Below are 19,720 nucleotides of genomic sequence, written 5' to 3' on the forward strand. Positions count from 1 at the left end.
TTATTTTTCTATAAATTGAGCTTTCTTAAGAATTATGTTCTGTCTTTTAAATCCTAACAATTTCACCAAGGGCTAAGTACTATTATTAGCCCCATTTGATAGGAAAAGAAATGTTGACTCGGAGAGTTAAAACAACTTGCTCACTGTCATGCAGCTAATAAATAATATAAGAATGCAAATCTGTACTATTGTTTCTCACAGCATCCCAGAAATACCTGGGATGGTTGTTTAAAGTGCCCACAATAGAATTTCTTGAGTTTGGATCTGGGGATCTAGATTTTTACCAAACCCCCATGTGATTTACATGCAAATAGAAGACCAAAAATCACTGAATTAATCAATAAGGATTTACCACTAAGCTCTTCCTCATTTTGTTTTAAACTATCTATTTTTTAGTATCAAAAAGTAGAATTTTGGTAGTCTGGGTTTTTGAAGAGCAATGACACAGTTTCTAGCAAATTTTAAAATGTATATACTCCTCAATCTAACTATCTTATTTCTAGGAATCTATTTTGAGAAACTCTATCTAAAGACACAAAGGTACAGGCACATGATGTTCTTTGCAGCCCTGCTTGTAAAAGCAACAAAAAAAAGAAACAAATTTATCAAAAGAGGAATAGTTTAAAACATCATAGTATAGCCATATAATAAATTTGAAACCACGGAACAGGATGAAGTACATGTAGATGTATTGAGATGAAAAGATATAGATGATATTAATGTAAAACTATGTATATAGAATATACATCCCATACGTGTATTGATAATCAGACTAATATCTATATTATCACATATTTGCTTCAGAATACATATAATAATATAGGCTTTGATAAAGCTATACATAGTTACATAAACATAAGAAAGACATCTTATGTTTCTCAAACTGTTAAATATGATTTCCTCTGGCAAATATGGTTTTTAAGAAATAAAGATCTCTACTTTTCATTTTCCATTCTTTGTCCTTTGATATGGTATACATATCAGCATGTTATTTTTTAATTCAAAAGACAAGATTTTAAGAGTTAGCGGCTTACTCTAAAAACTTTCCCCTTCTCGGCCCTCCTTGTTCTCATTCTCCCACAACCCACTCCCAATTATGATATGAGATATCGGAACCACTTGCTCAAGATCTGGGTCTACCTGAGGAATGAGCCTTTTAGATTTCAGTCTGGCTCAGAGAACTTTTGAATGTTCATTAATATCATGTTATCTATTGTATCAAGAGATCAAAGCCACAAACTTACCCTGTCTAGCTCCAAGGTGTACATTTTGACTAAAGATTCTCTCTTTCTCTCTCTCTTTCTCTCTCCCTCTCCCATTCTCTCTTTCTCTCCACACACACACACACCTGCACGCAGAGCTTTTCCCATGCAATATTTTATAATCCCTTCACATTTTGATCTCAAAAAATTTCTCCTTCTGCCCAAAACTATAGCAAACCACTCATGACAAGTGTGGCAGCATTATTAGGAGTGATAATAGAAGCCCTAGTCTCATCCTTTCTTCTTCTATGGGCTCTCAACATCTGATAACTTATACAACTGGCTCATGAACTTTGAAATATTTCCCAATAGAGCTTGACACATGAATTGATTCAGTCCACATCTTGACAGCCTGAATATTGCATGCATACTTCATGTGTAAGATGAATACTAAACATTCACCTTATAATAATCAGAGGAAAAGGAAAAGGAAAAGCAAAAGACCCTCATCCCTCATGGACTGTAAGTTCACATTGTTTGGGCCTCTTTCAATAATTAGCCTCTTGTCTGAGAATAAGTGGCAGGGAAGTTAATGCTCCTTGGTTCATATGTTTTACTACACTGCAGGTGAACTGAGCTCATGTGACTAATTCTGGTCAACAGACTGTATGCAGAAGTGATATGTGTCATTTCAGGGCCAAGACAGTTAAAAGCAGTATGTCCTTTCTATCTCCTTCTTTCTCATTCAAAAATCATAGCTACAAGATGGAAGTATCCTGGATTCTTGAGTCCCAGTAATACTAGGATCAGTATTACTCAAAGTATAGTTTATGGCCCAGCGGCATCAGCATCACCTAAGAGAGCTCACCAAAAAAGCAGAATCTTGAGCCGTATCCCAGACAGACAGAATCAGAGTCTCTTGGGTGAGATCCAGGAATCTCTGTTTAAACAAACCTTCCAGGTGATTCGGATGCACAGTAAATTTTGAGAACCAATGATCTAACCTATATCAGATATTGGCCAGTGAGAAACTTTTATTTTAATCCATTGGGGGTTTGTTTGTTACCTACATATAACTTGTCCTACCCTGACTCTTACAGAGTAGAAACATAAAACACTAAACTTTTCTCCTACCATTGGCTCTACCTTAACATTTTGGGCAGACCTCGTAACTTTCTGGTCACATTTAATCATTAAAATTCATTCAGTTTAAAACTCTAATCTCAAATTTGATCTCATCTCTTCTCTTACCTTTCATACCCCCTGCAAGTGCAAATCAGGCGCAGAGGTGTTAGAGTGTGATGAGGCTTTAGTTTGTTTCTGGATACCTCCCCCAGCTCTCTTCTCAAGGCCTAACTCCTCTGGTATTGCAGGGACGGGGTGGTCTATGTGGGGTGATATGGAGTAAAGAGAAAACATCTCAACTGCTCACAGATGCAGTCCCTGTTCCCCTCTGCTTGTTATCTCTGCTTTGCTTTTTAATATTGACAGGCCACTGATATTCTTGGGAAGCACATGCATTCCTTCGCATGGAGGGGGGTCATGTGACTCTTCTCTCTGCATAGTTCCCTGTTGGGCAAGAGAGTAAAATCTTGCCCAACATCCTTCCCTCAGCTCACACTACTGACAGCATACCTGGGCCTTTGCTAGCCTGAGCACACTAAGAAAAGGCATCTTCTTGAAGTGCACCTAGCCCTTTGCCAGGCACAAGAATTTACAGATGAAGTGCAGACTGGACTTCAGCACCCTTTGTTCACACAGCCAGGGAGCTTTGTGGACATCAGCCCTGAGACCAACCAACCAGCTCCTGCTGTTAGAGTCCCTCCATACTGTTAGTAATTATGCTGCCATGACTGGCATAAACTGGGTCTTCCCTAGACAAGGTAAGATATATGATTCCTCAGTCTATGTGTAATGTCATTGAGAAGAAGGCTCAAGCCCAGACACCTTCCACAGGGTCACCGATTCTGTGTGGTCAGAGTGCCGCTGCCCCCAACACTCCTTTCTCTGCCCTGCCTCTTATCTCATTTTCTTCTTCCTTGCTCAGTTTGGCTCAGGCAAACTGACAAGTTCGTGATATATAGAGATACAGAGATATATGAAGGGGAAGGAAAGTGGCCAGCCTAGTGGGTTCTACCTTTGTGGAGGACAGACCATCACTTCTCCTCCCCTTAAAACCCAGTAAAGAGATGTCGAGAGAGTAACTTGTAAAAAGTGGAAGTGTCTGCAAGTGATTCACTTTACAGTTGGATGTCCTAGAATAAAGGACAATTCGAAGGACAATCAGAAATTCAGAAAGAATTCATGCCATGCTGTGAATTGCATAAGCCAAAAAGCATTGGGTCACTACAAGGGTGCAGGCTATTTGCAAGCATGGTTTGTTTGCTTACTTGATAAGGAAATGGTTTCCACATTGGGAAAAGGTGAGATGCTGGTGTGACCCTGGGACCACATTAGCTGGCACCTTCTCACAAGAGCAGATCTGTAGCTCAAGAAATTTTCCCAAAGAGCTGAACCTCTTGATATCCATCCCAGCTGTTCCAATGGCATAGATGTAACATAGATAATGCCATAGAGTCTTGCGAAGGACGACACAAGCTAAAACCAAATTCTGGATGGAGACAGCAGAAATGGGGAAGCCTCTGCTACAGAAGGGCACGAGATGGAGGCTGGCCTTTCAGACCGTGGCTCATTTATCAAACAATCACTGAATTTCACAATAGGCCTGTGCAGTGTTAAGTGCCTGACAATTAGTTTTTTTAATTGTAATGTAAGTGCCTGACATTAAGCTTCTGATTGTGGAGACATCTATTTCAAAGATATCCATCTTGAATAAACATATTGCCAGCCACACAACTAGATAAAGAGCCAGGCTGCCCCACCTATGAATTTCCATATGTAGAAAGTCCTGGATGACTTAAATAACTTACCACTTGATTGACTCTACTTTTTCCGTTCTGGGCTTTAACTGCCACTTAATATTTAAAATTCAACAATAAAGAGTGAACCTGCAAAACCCTAGGCACCCTACCTTGACCCCAATAAAGGCAGAATCCCAGATGCAAGCTCTTTACTCACAAACTTGGTGTGTGGCCCTGGGCATGCTGTATACCCTCTAGGACTTGGGAGTAATAAAACTTGTATTTTCAAAGTTCTCTGATCATTATTGCTGAAGGGTATATTGCAATTGTAATAAGAACCACAGGGCTAGGTCCAGCCACACTTTAGCTACTATCAGAGAAATGTCTGTAAGGGCTTGCCACAAGTAGTATGGGCCCAGGTGAGTGCCCCCAGGCACTTCTAGTATCACTATTGATAGGCTGAGACCAACACAAAACAGCTGGTCCCTGGGTTAGCTGGGCCAAATGGGGGCTAATATCAATGATGAGCCTTAAAATGTTTTTACTTTTGACAAGCAAAGCACTCTGCCAGGGCTCTATCCTATGGATATAAACGCAAAGATGAAGAAAGTTGTATGCATAATGGTGTTTGTCACAGCTTGTTTGTAACAATTAAAAAGACGGTCTACAATTAAATAAATTATAGTATATTCACTTCTTGTAAAAATAATTAGCCCTTAAAAACTCAGAGAGTATATCAATTTAAATAGGAAGTCCTCATTCCTCAAAAATCCTAGAACATTTTGCTTTCTTATAAAGTCAAGATGGCCTTCTCAGGGTTTGTCTGACAGTTCGATGATGTCATCAAGGACTCTTCTTAAAACTTCTCCCTTTCCTCATCATTTTGTTGGTTTTCTTCTTTGGACTACTTATCACCTCATAGTTACAAAATGGCTATCACTGCTTGGGCATCACATTGTCACAAAGTCTCATGCACTGGCACAGGAGGGAGTCTCACAGGAGTAAAGAAAAAGTAAGGTTACTAGTGTTTTTAATTCAAATTGGGGTTTTTTACATGATTTATTATGTGAACTGTAGGTTACCCCCTCAGAAGCGGTAAGAGCTAATTTTAAAAATATATAAAATACGGAAAAGAACAAAAACATTTGTTTCTGAAAGCTAGGTAGACAGCAAAGCAAGGACAAGTAAGGATGTGGGAGGTTTTCCTCTGCATTCTCCCTGTCGTAATGTGGCATCTATTGAGGCATAATCTGAGCAAAGTTTCTTTTCTTGAAGGTAGGAAAAATTATTACCCAACTCTAACCACTATAACATTTTGGTTTACTTCTTTCAAGTGCATTTTTTCTAGGCTCATGATAGTTCTCTTCGCTTACTTCCTTTATTTATTTTGTGTTTTAGAGGGTCATTATTGTAGTCACATTATAGATGTAATTTTGTATTTTTCTTATTTTTACTTAACATTATAAAACTGTTAAAAATCATTCCAGTATGTTTAAGAGTTGCCTATTGCATTACTATTATTATGCACTATTATAGCACTCTTGAACTGGTTCCAATTTTTGTTATAAATAAACTGTACCAAACGTCTACATGTAGAAAACTTTCTTCATAAATAATAAATAATGTTATTTCTGTTGAATATTTTCCTAGCTATAGACTTTCTGTGTCAAAAAACAAGAACATTCAAGGCTCCTGATCTATATAGACACCCCATATCATTTCTTTGCCTTACTGTTAAACACAGTGATGGCATATTGTAGGGACCTGTAAATGTTTGATGAATGTTTGTGAATGTTTAAAAAGCTGACCTTGTCACTCCTGTCATGTCTGTAGCCCAGGCTTTCACAATTCTATTCTACCCAACTGGGTCTAGATCAAACATGGTTCAAGCTACTTAAGACTCTGTGGTATCATTATATATGTCACATCTACGCAGTCAAAACACCTGTGAAGAACCTTAGATGTGTCTGCTCTGTGGAAGGGAAAAGAGAATGATGCCATTCATAGACAGAGATGTTCTTGATCAAAGGAACCAGTTAAGCTTGGTACCTCAGTGATAACAACTCCTGGCTCCTGTTAATCTATAGATCTCTCTATGTTACCTCTGACATTAACATCATCTCACCTCTTCTCACTGTCCAAAACATTTCCACACAATCACCCCCAAGAAGTGAGCAATCAAGCTATTCTTATATACCTTGAACCTCTGTGTGACCCTGGTACCCCAGCATGTGCAACTCATGACACCAACTTCCCCTCTGGCCATCCCCAGCCACCAGTTCCTCATGGTTTAGAGTTGCCTATAAATAAGCAAGGACAAAGGCTGGACACTAGAAAGATGTAGGCAGCAGTGAGTGCCCTGCCCTGCCTTGGCTTTGCCCATACTCCTAAGCCTGCTCAACATCAGCAAACTCTTCCTAGCTGCCCCTGTGGACATCTCCTCTCCATGGCCCTCAGCTCACAAGTATTATCTGTACCACAAGGCTCTCTCAGCCCTCATCCTTTCTTCCTTTTAGAGTTGTGTCCCAACGCTCTGGACTGATGTCTAAACCTTATCACTTAAGTCCTATGGCTTGAGATTCCCTAAGTGAAAGTGAAGAACATAGAACATTTCAAAATGTTCTGGGCTATTTCCCAAAGAATTTTATCTATCCATGCTCCAAACATGGTGTTATGTAAGTGCCAGTACTCTTGCTCACCCCTGGGGAGACACAGGACATGGGAGCAGGGAAGTGTCCGTAGGAGTCTGAGCAGGGAGTATTTGTTCACTAGTCTCTGGATCTGAGGAAGGCTAGGACCCATTTTTAGTTGGGAAATTGAGGGCTAACTCAACCATTAACAAGATTCAAACCCAGGTCCATTTGATTCTTAGGATAAGCCAAATGGCAGATTCCCCTTAGTTCTCCCAAGGAGATCCACCTTTGAGGTGATTTACAGAATCATCTGTGGACCAGATGAAGTTCCCCAAAAGAGATGGAACAAGGGTCAACTGTTCCAATAGCTTTGGTCCCTGAAGAGGGCGCTAGAGGCTAAGACAGAGGCAGAGAGTCAAAAATTCAAGGTAAAGAAATGCTTAGCTTCCTTGGTTCCCTTTGTGCCCTACTTTGCAGCCCTGAGCAGAAACATCTCCCTCAGCTTTTTGCTGGCCCCCTTAGAGGGTGGAAGAAGTTGACTTGGCTTTTCTCAGGCTCTCGATTGCTACTTACTCGCGGATAGGGCAGACACCCCACTGCCTGCCGCTTCCCTTGCTTCTCTCTAAAGCCATCACAAATATGTTGATAATCACGGTGACACTAATAATGGTCAGTGTTCCTACCCTCATGTAATGTCAGTACTATTCTTCCTTCCTGGAGAGAAGCAGGGCTTGTGGGGAGAGACAACCCATGGGACATGGGGTGAGGATCCTATAGGCATAGGTAGGAAGCTTTATTTCTTTCTGTTTTTATTTTCTTCCCAGGATTTTTGAAATAAAATTACATATGAAATTTTGCATCTTGTTTGTTAATATTTAATATTAAAAATTAAGTATTTTCATGTCATTCTATTTGTTTAAGAGGCTGGCTAGTGGTCCCTCAGTGGATTTACTTTATCATTCCAACACTGTGGAGTGTGTAGTTTGGTGTCACTTATTTAACAATAGAGAAGCTGTAACAAACAACATTGTCATTAAAATGTTCCCCATTTGCGAGTTCATTTCCATAGGATAAATTACAGGAAGTAGAATTTCTTGTTCAAAGAGTGTGGACGTGTGTTAAGACTGCTGCTGATCCACATCCAGCGTAGGCTTCCCAATTCTGTTCTTTCCATCTATGGTGTGGCTAGCTTGGCTTATACTGCTTGAGACTCAGTGATATTATTACAAATGTCACATATATGTGGTCAGAACACTGTGAAGCCCATCAAAGTGCTCTGCTCTATGGAAGGGGGCTGTGACCACTTACTTCAGAGAGATGTCTGTCATGTGAACAGGAAACAGCTAAGCATGATCCTTGGATCATGTCAATTCCTGGTCACTCATCTGGAGAAACAACTTCCTCAATAAGCACTCCAACCAAATTAGCAACTGAACCATTCTTGTGTTTACCCTAAACCTCTCTGGTAACCCTAGGCAATCCTGTGTTGTACGACTCACATGACAACACTATACTTAAAATTTCTTGTTTAGGCACCTCCGATTTCTATGTTCCCACTATCCAGGGCTGCCTATAAAAGGAGGAAAGAGAGTGAAGATCTCAGAAAGAAGGCAGCAGTAGAGAATTCCAAAGCCCCATCTCAGTTCTGCCCACACTCCTCTGCCTGCCCAGCGCCATGAAGGTCCTTGGTGCTACCGTCCTTGTCCTCCTCTGCACTATGGCCCTCTGCTCCTATGATGAAAGTGAGTATATTGTCTAGTTTCCTTTAAGGACAGTTGCTCCCCGAACTCTGGACAGAAGTCAGACCACATCTTCCAAGTGCTCTGGCCTGAGAACCTCCGTGGGAAATTAGAAAATCTCGAATGGGGTTTCAAAAACGACACTTGTTTTCCTCAAGAGGGTTAAAAAAAAAAAAAAAGTCTATTGATTTGGGCTGCAGGATGGGAGTTAGGAGAGATCTTATCTCACCTTTTGGATGAGGTCATTAAAGTCTAATTTATTGGGTTATTAGCATGAGGTAGAGTCTAGGTCTATTTAGATCTCGTTGGTGCTGGTAAGTTTTAGAATTGCCTACCTTAGCTATTCCCCAGAGTTGCAAGAATTGTCCCTATTTTCCCTCAGCTATCTTATGATTTAATGGATTAAATAATAAATTTTCTCCAAAAAGAGTTAGGAAAAGGAAGCAGATATCTAGAGTTTGGTTCCCTGTAGAGTAAGATAGAGACCAAAATGAAGAGACAAAACCAAAGATAAGACTAAGGAAATTAATGAAAAACAAACAAAGTCAAATTATTTCCATTTTCCTTTTCCCTCAAGTCTCATGGCTGAGCTATGCCGTCTCTCTCTACTTCTGTCTGACCCTCTCGGGCGTGCCTGTGCTCCTGAGAAACTCCTGTTGTTCTTATTCCCCCACAGATAAGACTAACGTGGCATCCACCTGCTGCTTCACCTACACGTCCCGGCCGATCCCCCGCGGACGTGTGGTTACCTATTTTAAGACCAGTGGCCAGTGCTCCAAACATGGTGTTATGTAAGTGCCAGTCCTCTTGCTCACCCCTGGGGAGACACAGGACATGGGAGCAGGAGAGTGTCCGTAGGAGTCTGAGCAGGGAGTAGTTGTCCACTTGTGTACCCTCTGGTGGATAAGCAGCCATCCTGGGAAAGCCCAGCCCTCTGGGGGCCTTTTTTTCCATGCAGGACACAGAAAAAGGCCACTGGGGCTGTTTCCTGACATGAAATGGAACCTACGGGGAGCCAGGGAAGATGTGCCCAGAAGTAGAGGGAAGAGAGGAGAGAAAGAGACAGCAGAAAGGAGGTAGCCTTAGGTTATGTCCATAAGTCACTCAGAAGGACCGATAGTATCTGAGGTTTGGAGATGAATCTTTGATAAGGTGGACTAGCTCTAAGCTGCCCACAGGGATGAAGCTGAGGGGCTACAGATGATCATGCATGCCCTATATAATACCTCTGCTCTCTCCATAGCTTTCTCACCAAAAAGGGCCAGCATATCTGTGCCGATCCCCACAATGCCTGGGTTCAGGAATACATCAGCCACCTGGAGAATCCCCAACTGGTCCGGTGGTCCAGCGTTCCAGAGGGTAGCAAGGAACAAAAGTAGGGGAATGCCCAGCAACCCCAGAAGTTCCCTCTCTTACGACTCCTTCCCTCATCCACTCACCGCATTCCGAAACCTTTCTTTAATTTAATAAGGTGTTAAATATTAGAAATCATTTTATTCAATTTGATGCTTTCTCTGAGAAATCATATAACATCCTCTTATTCCCAAACCCTTTCCCAATCATTCAGTGGTTGACTCATATTCAGGGTGATGGTGAATGATTGTGCTCCTGTCTTTGGGTAGACATTGGACCAAACCTATCAACAGATGCTTATCGAGTTTGTATGAGCCCTTTACTCTGTTAAAACTGTCAGGATAATAAAGATTCTTTTTGTTTTCTAAAGTAAATCTTGGACTTCTGGCTATTCTTTTGTGTTCTCCCCCTTCTGATAAATCAGTTTCATTGTCTGGAGGAATGAGATGGAATGATTAGAGGCATCTGAGTAAGAAGGGAAGGCAAGAGAAAGGGGATGACTGTCATTCCAATGACACCAGGCTTTACACCAGAGACACATTGCTCCTAGGCTAAAAAGAAGCAAAGTATTAAAGACAAATGCGAATGTATACACACCAGGGAAATCCGCCACATAAATGAACACTAAAGCAAAGCATTCTCTCATGCATATTTATGGATTTTTATAAATTCAGCTTTCTTAAGAATGAAGACTAACAGTTTTTGAGGACTTACTATGAACCACACCCTATACTAAGGGATTTCCATGTATTGTCTAATCTTCAAAATATCATTGTGTTGTATATATTCTGATTATCCCCCTTTGACACATGAGGAAACAGTTTCAGTGAGCTTAAGACACTTGCCCAAGGTCACATAGCTAGTAATGTGGGGTCAAACTGCAGACCAGAGCAAGTCCCACATTCTTAACGAACCACTAGGAAATAGTCTCAACGTGCCTATGTTCCACTTGAAACAGATTTACCAGGAATGCATAACTCCCTGATAAGAGAGAGCCTAGTTAGGCAAGCAAGGAGTAAGGAATTGTTAGTTTAAGATCCCAGAGAAGACAGATCCATAGATGTGAGCCTGGTATTAGATGCCTCTTCTAGAGTGAGGCTGTTTGCAATTTGGAAGAGGTGTCTGAGAAGGTGAGCTGGACCTTTCACAGCCTCAATGAGCTGGAGGAAAACTGAAAGTCCAGGGCTGCCCAAATGAAAAGACCTTAAGAAATCATTCTCTGTTTGGGCTGATGTCCTGGGAGTAAAAGTAAATTAGAAGTGAACCAGCCCTTCAACAGACAGGAGGCCAGCTTCAGACACCTGCATGGTCTAGAAAATCTCAAACTCTGAAATTTTTTTAACATGATCCCAGATGCTGATGGAACTAATGCCCGACCCCCACCCCCACCAAAAAAAAAAAAAAAAGCTTGAACTTTTTGGCAAGGAACTGGAAACTATAACGAGTATCATCGCAGATTTGTAGAAGTCAAAATAAATTCTAGAACTGAAAAATGCAATAACTGAAATAAAAACACAGCATATTAATCACAACTGAAGAAATGTAGGTAAAGTTAAAACACAGCAAAATGAAACAAAGAGAAACAGAAGAATGGAAAATATAAATGAGAGGATAGGAGAACACAGAGGATAGCGTAGGGTATCTGTTGTGTGCTTAATTGGAATCCCTAAATGAGAGGAGAGAGAGAATTAGACAGCAGATGTATCTAAAGAGATAATGGCTAAAATTTCAACAAAACTAATGAAGATATGATTTTGAAGATTCGAGGAGGGAGGGCATCATTCTTATTGCCAGCCACTCCCACTATCAGCCCTGGCCTACAGAGGAGAGATACCACTGAACTTTTTAGAGATGCTGGTGTCCGTCTCATCCATGAATCCTGATAGCTTTGGTGAACAATGTGTTCTCTGGGCCTTCCCATGGAATATAATTGGTGGGTCTTCCAGCCTCACATAGTATATACACTCCAGCATGCCCACTTCCATGAACTTTTTCATCCCTTCCTCCGCCATCTGTCATGACAATTCCGGTATTTTAACTTCATTCAGTACAAGCCTTGCTTTCTCCAGGCTTCTGGAGCTTTCCTGGAAACAAATTTGCACCAAACCCTGGGATCTTTATCAGGAAGTTACAGTCTTTTTCCAGAAAGAGTATCACCAAGTCAATAAGCTCTCCTTTATCTATTCTTGTGTCCCAGCTTCTTTAATTAAGCATCTTCAAAATTCAATCCCCGGGTACTTCCCCAGCTCAGGATGATAAATGCTTACAAAATTTTGCTGTTCTTTTAAAGTACAATCCCTTTTCTCTCTTATCAGGAATATAATTTACTGACACAAGAAGACTATGTAACAAAAAGATATGGAAAATATAAATAATTCTATTTCTTTTAAGAAATTAAACCAGTAATTAAAATTCTTTGCAAAAAAAATCTTCATATCTTACTGGCTTCATAAGCAAATTCTACCAAATACTTACAGAAGGAATAGGAAGGAAGGATAGCCTCTTTAATAAATGGTGCTGGAACAGTTGAACATACATAGACAAAAAGAAGGAAGAAGAGGTGGAGAAGAAGAACCTTGACCCTAACCTCACACCTTACACAAAAATTAACTCAAAAGGGATTATAGACTTAAATGGAAAACATAAAACTATAAAATTTTTAGGAAAAAAAAATGAATTAAAGAGAAAATCTCAAGACCTAGAGTTCTCAGATTTGACACCAAGCATAATTCATAAAAGGAAAAGTTAATAAGTTAGACTTCATCAAAATTTTAAAGTTTTGTTCTTCAAGACTCTATCAAGAAGATTTTTTTTTAAAAAGTACAGAATGGGAAAAAATATCTTCAAACCATATATTTGACAGAGGAATTATATTTGGAATATACATAGAACCCTCAGTAAAAACAATGAACAATTCAATTAGAAAATGGGCAAAAGTCATGAACAGACATTTCACTGAAGAGGATATACAGATGGAAAATAAGCAATGGTTTTGTGATTGTATTTTTTAATCCTTATTTTTAAGATAGGGACTGAAATATTGTGGTAGGCAGAATAATGTCCCCACCGCCAGCCCTGCCAAAGATGTGCACGTGCTAACCCCTGAAACCTGTGAATATGTTATGTTACAGAGCAAGGAGGGATCAAGACTGCTAATCAACTGACTTTGAAATGGAAAAGCTATCCTCGATTATCTGAGTGGGTCCAATGTAATCACAAAGTTGGTGTAGCCAAGGAATGTGGGCAGCCTCCAGAAGCCAAAAAAAAAAAGACAATAAAAAAAAAAATGGATTCTACATTAGAGCTTCCAAAAAGGAATGCAGCCCTATAGACACCTTGGTTTTAACCAGTGAGACCCTTTTCAGACTTTTTACCTCCAAAAACGTAAGAGAGTAAGTTTATGTTGTTCTAGCCAGTAAATTTGTGATAATTTGTTACAGCAGCAATAAGAAACTAATGCAAATATTTACAGATAAAATACCGTAGTGATTTTAAAACATGGCCACAATTTCTTTGACACATCTCTCATGGAGAGATGGGATCTAGGTCTCCTCTCCTTGAATCTAGACAGGTTGGTAGCTGCTTTGATCAATAATAGTTTATAGTGGAAGAGATGCGATGTGACTTCTGTATCTAGATCATAAAAGGCCATGCGGCTTCTACCTTATTCACCGAGAACACTTGTCTTTGGGTCTTAAGAATGCTATCATGGAAGGCCACATGTAGACGGCTCCAGCTGATAGCTCCAGCTGAGCCAACCTTCAACCATCCCAGCCCAGGCATCAGACATATGACTAAGGAAGCCATCTTAGACTGAGGTTCTTTCATTCCAGCTGCTGAGGATTATTTATGACTTAGACTGTAGTGACATCATCATTTATATCACTTCTGCGTAGCCAGAGCAGTTGTGAAGGAACATCAGCATGTTCTGCTCTATGGGAGAGAAACAGTTGACCCACAGTTCATAGATACAGCTGTCCTTGCAAAGATGCCTGTGGCAATACCAACTCCTTGTCACCCACTAACTATGGAAATAATTTCTTCAGAATGATCTCAATGAATTGAGCAAATATTTTCTTCAGAAGTGCCCCCAACCAATGGAGAAGTTGAGCTATTCTTGCAAGTATTACTCTGAACCCTTGGTTAACCAAAGGGTATTGACAATCACTGGATTGTGCAACTCACAGCATGACACCAACATTGTGATTAAACTCTTCCCCTACAATCACCTCCAGTTTCCACCTTCCAATACCAGAGAAGGAGTAATGGTCTGAACCCAAGGAGGTGCCAGCTGCAAGTGTCCATGTCTTCTCTTAGCTGTGTTAATGCTCAAGCTCAGAACCTCTTGCCAGCATTACAGAAGCATTTGAAATTCACCATGACCCCCTGCTCCCAGACCTCCTCAATACTATGGGAGACCACCATCCATTCTGTCTTTTCCAGAAGTCACCCTCTCTAGCCCCAGGTAAATCTATATCAAACATGCCCTGATGACAAAGATCACTTGAGTGAAAATAGAGCACTCAACATGTGGATTTGAATCACCCTGGTCTCTCTTTCAAAAGGGTCCAGACTATCAAATTCTACCAAGTCGTTCAGAAAGAGAGAGAACAAGAGAGGTTAATTCCACTTTATAAATAAGATAATTTAGGTCAAATTCACTGAATAATTGGCAAGAGGCATACTCCAGGTCTATTTATTTACCATTGATGCAGGTAAGTTTAGATATGTCAGCTCTTCCTCCAAACCCTGTTGTTTGGGTGACATAAGAGATATCCCAGCTTGAGCTCTGCTGTTGTGCTGTAACATCATGGGCTAGATGGATTTCCTTTATGAAAGAAAAGAAAAGAAAAGAAAAGAAAAGAAAAGAAAAGAAAGAAAGAAAGAAAGAAAGAGGGTGGGGAGGGAGGGAGGAAGGAAGAAAGAATTTCTAGGAAAAAAGAACATGCCCCAGTTCATTTGAGTTCCCTAACTTTAAGAAATGTTATGTCTTCCTAGTTCCTTCTCATCTTTTCAGGGGTAGAGGGCAAGGAGAAGTTGATTTTACTTTAGCTTTGAATGACTCAGTTTCTTGCTGTGCCTCCTCCTACCATTGGTATTGACTCCTTAGCCTCCTGCTGCTTCTCTTATACCCTTTGGAAGATCTCTCAAGATTTTTTACAGACTCTTATGAAGCCAGCAGCCAGTGCTCTAAGCCCAGTGTTGTGTAAAAGCCATCCCTCCTGCCCATTCCTGGATGAGAAACTGGGAAACCCCAAGGAAGGGAGCAGCCCCCATGGATATAGGGGGGTAGACTGGGCACAATTATGTAATACCCAGATCTCTGGACCCATCTCAGGTACAAAAGAGACCTTCGGGTGTCTTCTGAGCCAGTCCAGAGCTAATAAAGAACCAAGAGAAGTTGGCCGAGTGCAGAAGAAGAGTGGGGAGGAAGTAACAGCAGGAGGGAAGCTGTATGAGGAGATCCCTATGATATATTCAGAGAAACTGGGGCTCCTGAGGTATGGGTGCTGATTTCTAAGAAAGTGACTGACCCTGAGATGTCACATCAGAAAGAGGGATGGAAGGGCCACCATCAGCCCAGAAGTTTCCTTGCTGGCTATCTCCTCCTTAATCTTTATTCTTCTCTCCACAGCTTCCAAACTAAAAGAGGTTGACTGGTCTGTGCAACCCCAGTGATGCCTGGGTCAAGGTGTACATCAGGAATCTGAAGCTGAATCTAAGGGGTCCAGAAAGAAAGAACCAAATCCATCAGTAGATTGGGGAGCAAGGACTTGAGCAAGAATGGTACCTGCAACTCCAAAAGCTACCACTTTTATAGGTCTAAACCCTACCTTCCATTAACCAAACTTTGGAGCCTTCCATACTTAAATTTTATTTGAGTTATTTCACCTTTATTATATATTTCCAATTTTGAATTATATTTTCTATTGAATGTTTCCTCTAAGAAATCTCATAGTGATTCAAAGTGACACTGAATGACTGCATTAAATCTTCTCTCTAGACATTGGACCAAATCCATCAACAAATAAAAATTTATAAATATTCATTTTTCAACAAATGTTTGATCTTTGTACTATGTTATAACCTTTTATATAACAGAGATGTTTTTATTTGTTTAAAAGTAAGGCTTGGACTCATGGCCATTGTGTTGCTTGGTTTTTTGGGTTTTTTTTTGAACATCAATAATACTGATTAGAGGGATGAAAGGGGAAGTTTAGGAAAACTGGAGAAGTGAGGAAAAAACAAAAAAGAGGAGACATGCCACTGCAATGAAACATGCCTTATGATGGAGATGGCATCCTGGAAAGCCAAAGCTGAAATAATATGTTATAAGTTAAACCATAATTTATAGTCCCTAAAATAAAATCTCCTGCTTCGATAGACCAGAGGTATGGGGAGAAGTAGGCACCATCTGTCTCTAGGGGATGGCCTCTCTGCAGGGGATATATGGCATGGTCTTTTTTGAATGAGACAACAGTTTTTTGCAACAAGATCCATCCCAGTCAGCATCTTGGTAAATTACAACAGGAAATTTCAAAATGACAGAGAATAGTGATGCTGCCTACTGCTGGAAAATAAAGGAGAATAACCACTGATAAGATTACACCAGAACTCTACGACTTAGACAGGAAATCCTCAACTACTTCCCCACTTTCAGAAAAGATATACATAGCTTATATAAGGGTTTATATTCTCCATAAGTTAAGAACAAATAAAGAAAATAACAGACATATTACATATCTAAGTGTATTAAATATTATAATTTTGCTTCTAAAAGAAATAAACATTTTACCTTTCCCCATTATCCTTTCTTACTACTATTAGACTTGAAAATAAATATGTTGGTGGCACTAAATACAACAGGTAGCTGAGGGTTTGGAGTATAAATGAAGAGTGAACTCCATGCCAAGTTCTCCTATATACAGACATGGTCAAGGTTCCATCCATATCAGGATCTTTATATTTGTCCCCTCTGACTTTCTACTATTTTCATCTATATGTCTAAAGACTTGTACACAAATGTTTATAACAGTTTTATTCAAAATTTCTCCAAACTTTACTCAAAATAAAATCCAAAAGTCCATCAAGTGGTAGATGGATAAACAAATTGTGGTACAGTCAGTTCTGCTATTAAATGACACATGTATTCCTAAAAATCACTGCACAATGCCAAATTATGCAATAAAAACCACAGGACTTAAGGGAAATGGGGTTGAGCACACAACACTCAAACATGTATCAGTGCACTTTCAAATACAGAAATCTAATTAAAATGATAGTACAGTTTTGCCCACGTTAAATAGTTAATATAAATACTACAATAAATATGGCACTTTACTTTGAAAAAAACCTGGAGTTTACTTGTAGAAGTGAGAGTCAGAAGGGTTGCAGCTGTGAGTTATTGTAAAGTGGTAGAAGGAGGGCTATCTGAAATCAGAAAGAAAGTTGGAACTTCAGTTGTAGATGCGTGTGGCTCATGACGTCTGGTAAACTGAAGTAGCTGGTAGGTGTTTGAAATGTCTGTGTTTTGTGTATTCCTGTGAGGCTTGTTCACCCACTGTTTTTTCACAGATAAAATCATATGTAAGCAAATGGAAGAATCTGTGTTAGGCTCAAACTGTTTCCTAATATATCAATCATATTGGAATAAATTCTCATTCTCTAAATAAGCATTATAGCAGAACTGACTATACATCCATGCAAAGGATTATTACTTAGCAACAAAAAGAAGCCAACTACTGATACATGCAACAACATGGATAAATCTCACAAGCGTAATATTAAGCTAAAGAATCCAGATTGAAAAGGCTGTGTATTGAATAATTCTACTTACATAATACTGTGGAAAAAGTAAAACTATAGGGACAGTTGTCTGATCAGTTGTTGCCGCAGACTGGAGATGAGGGAAGGTGATGACTGCAAAAGGGATACAAGGGTACTTTTTGGAGTGATGGAAATATTTTAAATCTTGATTGTGGTGATGGTTACATGATTTTATACATTTTTCAAAACTCATCAAACTGTACACTTAAAAATGGTCAATTTTATACATATTTAAACTATACCTTAGTAAACATAATCACACAAACACACATACACACACACACACGCACACAAGACTACAAATGAAAAAAAAATAATAAAGCAAAATGTACTAAACTCCAAAAAGTGACCTTCAGAACTTTAACCTCCACTAGCTATGTGTGGGTTAACATAGCAGATTAGAATTCCAGACACAGAGGAAATGTGCACCCATCTGCCACCTCTTTCCTACAGTCTTCACAAAGATCATGATGAACAGACTCACAGTTGGGGCAGCAGATCTGAGGGAGAGCCCCCTGAGATGTGTGGGGCCTCCACCAACTTCAGAGCAACTACACCCCAAAGGCAGGAGGCAGAACAAATGAAAGAAACTCATCCAACTTTCTCCATGTTTTCAGCTACCAAAAGCTGAGAGCATGGCAGGAAAGCTGAGATAAATCTATTGAAGGCATTATAAGCATTTAGCTATTGAAGGTAGTGGGTAGGAGAGCATAGAGAAACCCCTCTAGGACATTCTACCTCTTCACAGAGTATAAGGCAGCTGCCCTTCAAACTCTATGGTTAGAGCAAATAAGCAAAAAGAAATCTCCTGAGGTGTAGAAAGCTGAAAGCAGTATTGTAAAGAAAAATTACCAGTGACTCAGATGGGCAAATGGGTTATAAATTAAAAAGATCTTCTATGGTTTAGAAAGCTGGCAAGACTTAGAGATCGTGAGAACTTGCCAATGCCCAGATCTCAAACTCTGCTGAAATATAAGTCTTGACCTTTCCCCCTCAGAATATTTAAAGCCAGTGAAAAATGAGTCAAACTAAAGCTGCAACAAAGCCCAGATCCAGCTCAACTATAGATCAGATTGAATTAGCCTTATAGTTTAGCAGCATGAAAGAAGAAGCATGCTTATTCTGGGTATATTATTTGCCTCAGTTCCTATTGTTCTATACAAAATAACCAACACAATAAAAAAAATTATGAGACATAGGAAGAAACAAGAAAATGTGACCTGGGATCAAAAAAAGAAACATTCAATAGAAATATTACTAAAGATGGCCCAGATGTTGAAATTATCAAATGGAGACTTTTTTAAAACTGATAGAAATGAGTAAAGATTTAGTAGAAAAGGTGATCATCATGAATGAAGAGATGGGAATTTCATCACAGACTCTGAAACCTTTTAAAAGAAACAAACAAGAACACTAGAAATGAAAAATAAGATCTTATAAATCCAGATTGCATTGCCTGGGCTAACAGCAGACTAGACAGAGAAAAGAAAAAAAAAAATCAGTAGACTTGAAGACAGGTCAAAGAAAACATCTAAACTGAACCACAAAAAGTGAAGAAGATTGAAAGTAAAAAAGAAGAGCACATACAAGATATGTAAGAAAATATCAAACGTTGAAAATAAAAAAGAGCACATACAAGATATGTAAGAAAATATCAAACAAATTAACATACATATACTTGGAGTACCAGAAAGAGAGTTAGAAAATGAGAAAGAAAAATCATTTGAAGACATGATGGATGAAAGACATCAAACTACAGAGCCACAAAGATCAGGAACCCCAACCAAGATAAGTATAAAATGATAGCTAAGCATAACATAATCAACTGCTGAAAATACAAGTACAGAATACATATTCTTTTCACATGTGCATGGTACATTCACCAAGATATACTATATGCTGGCAAAGAAATAAGTCTCAATAAATATCCAAGAATGAAAATAAGAGTATACTCTCTGACTATAATGGAATTTAATTAGAATCAATAACAATAAAATGCCTAGAAAATTCTCAAATACTTGGAAATAAAGAATACAACTCTAAATTACCCACACGACAAATAGGGAAATTAAAAAACATTTTGAACAAAATGATGATAAAAACGC

The 19,720-nt window shown here is 39.4% G+C and overlaps 1 protein-coding gene across 1 annotated transcript; it reads left to right on the plus strand.

Annotated features, from left to right (window-relative positions):
- The first annotated feature begins 8,371 nt into the window (after positions 1–8,371).
- Positions 8,372–9,814, plus strand: LOC102894292 (C-C motif chemokine 3). Its single transcript, XM_006925150.1, has 3 exons — positions 8,372–8,438; positions 9,112–9,226; positions 9,679–9,814. The coding sequence occupies exons 1-3, from the start codon at positions 8,372–8,374 to the stop codon at positions 9,812–9,814; spliced, it is 318 nt and encodes a 105-aa protein (XP_006925212.1).
- The last annotated feature ends 9,906 nt before the right edge of the window (positions 9,815–19,720 follow it).

The sequence above is a fragment of the Pteropus alecto genome, unplaced genomic scaffold (genome assembly GCF_000325575.1).
Source record: "Pteropus alecto unplaced genomic scaffold, ASM32557v1 scaffold98, whole genome shotgun sequence".
In the NCBI taxonomy this organism is placed as follows: domain Eukaryota; kingdom Metazoa; phylum Chordata; class Mammalia; order Chiroptera; family Pteropodidae; genus Pteropus; species Pteropus alecto.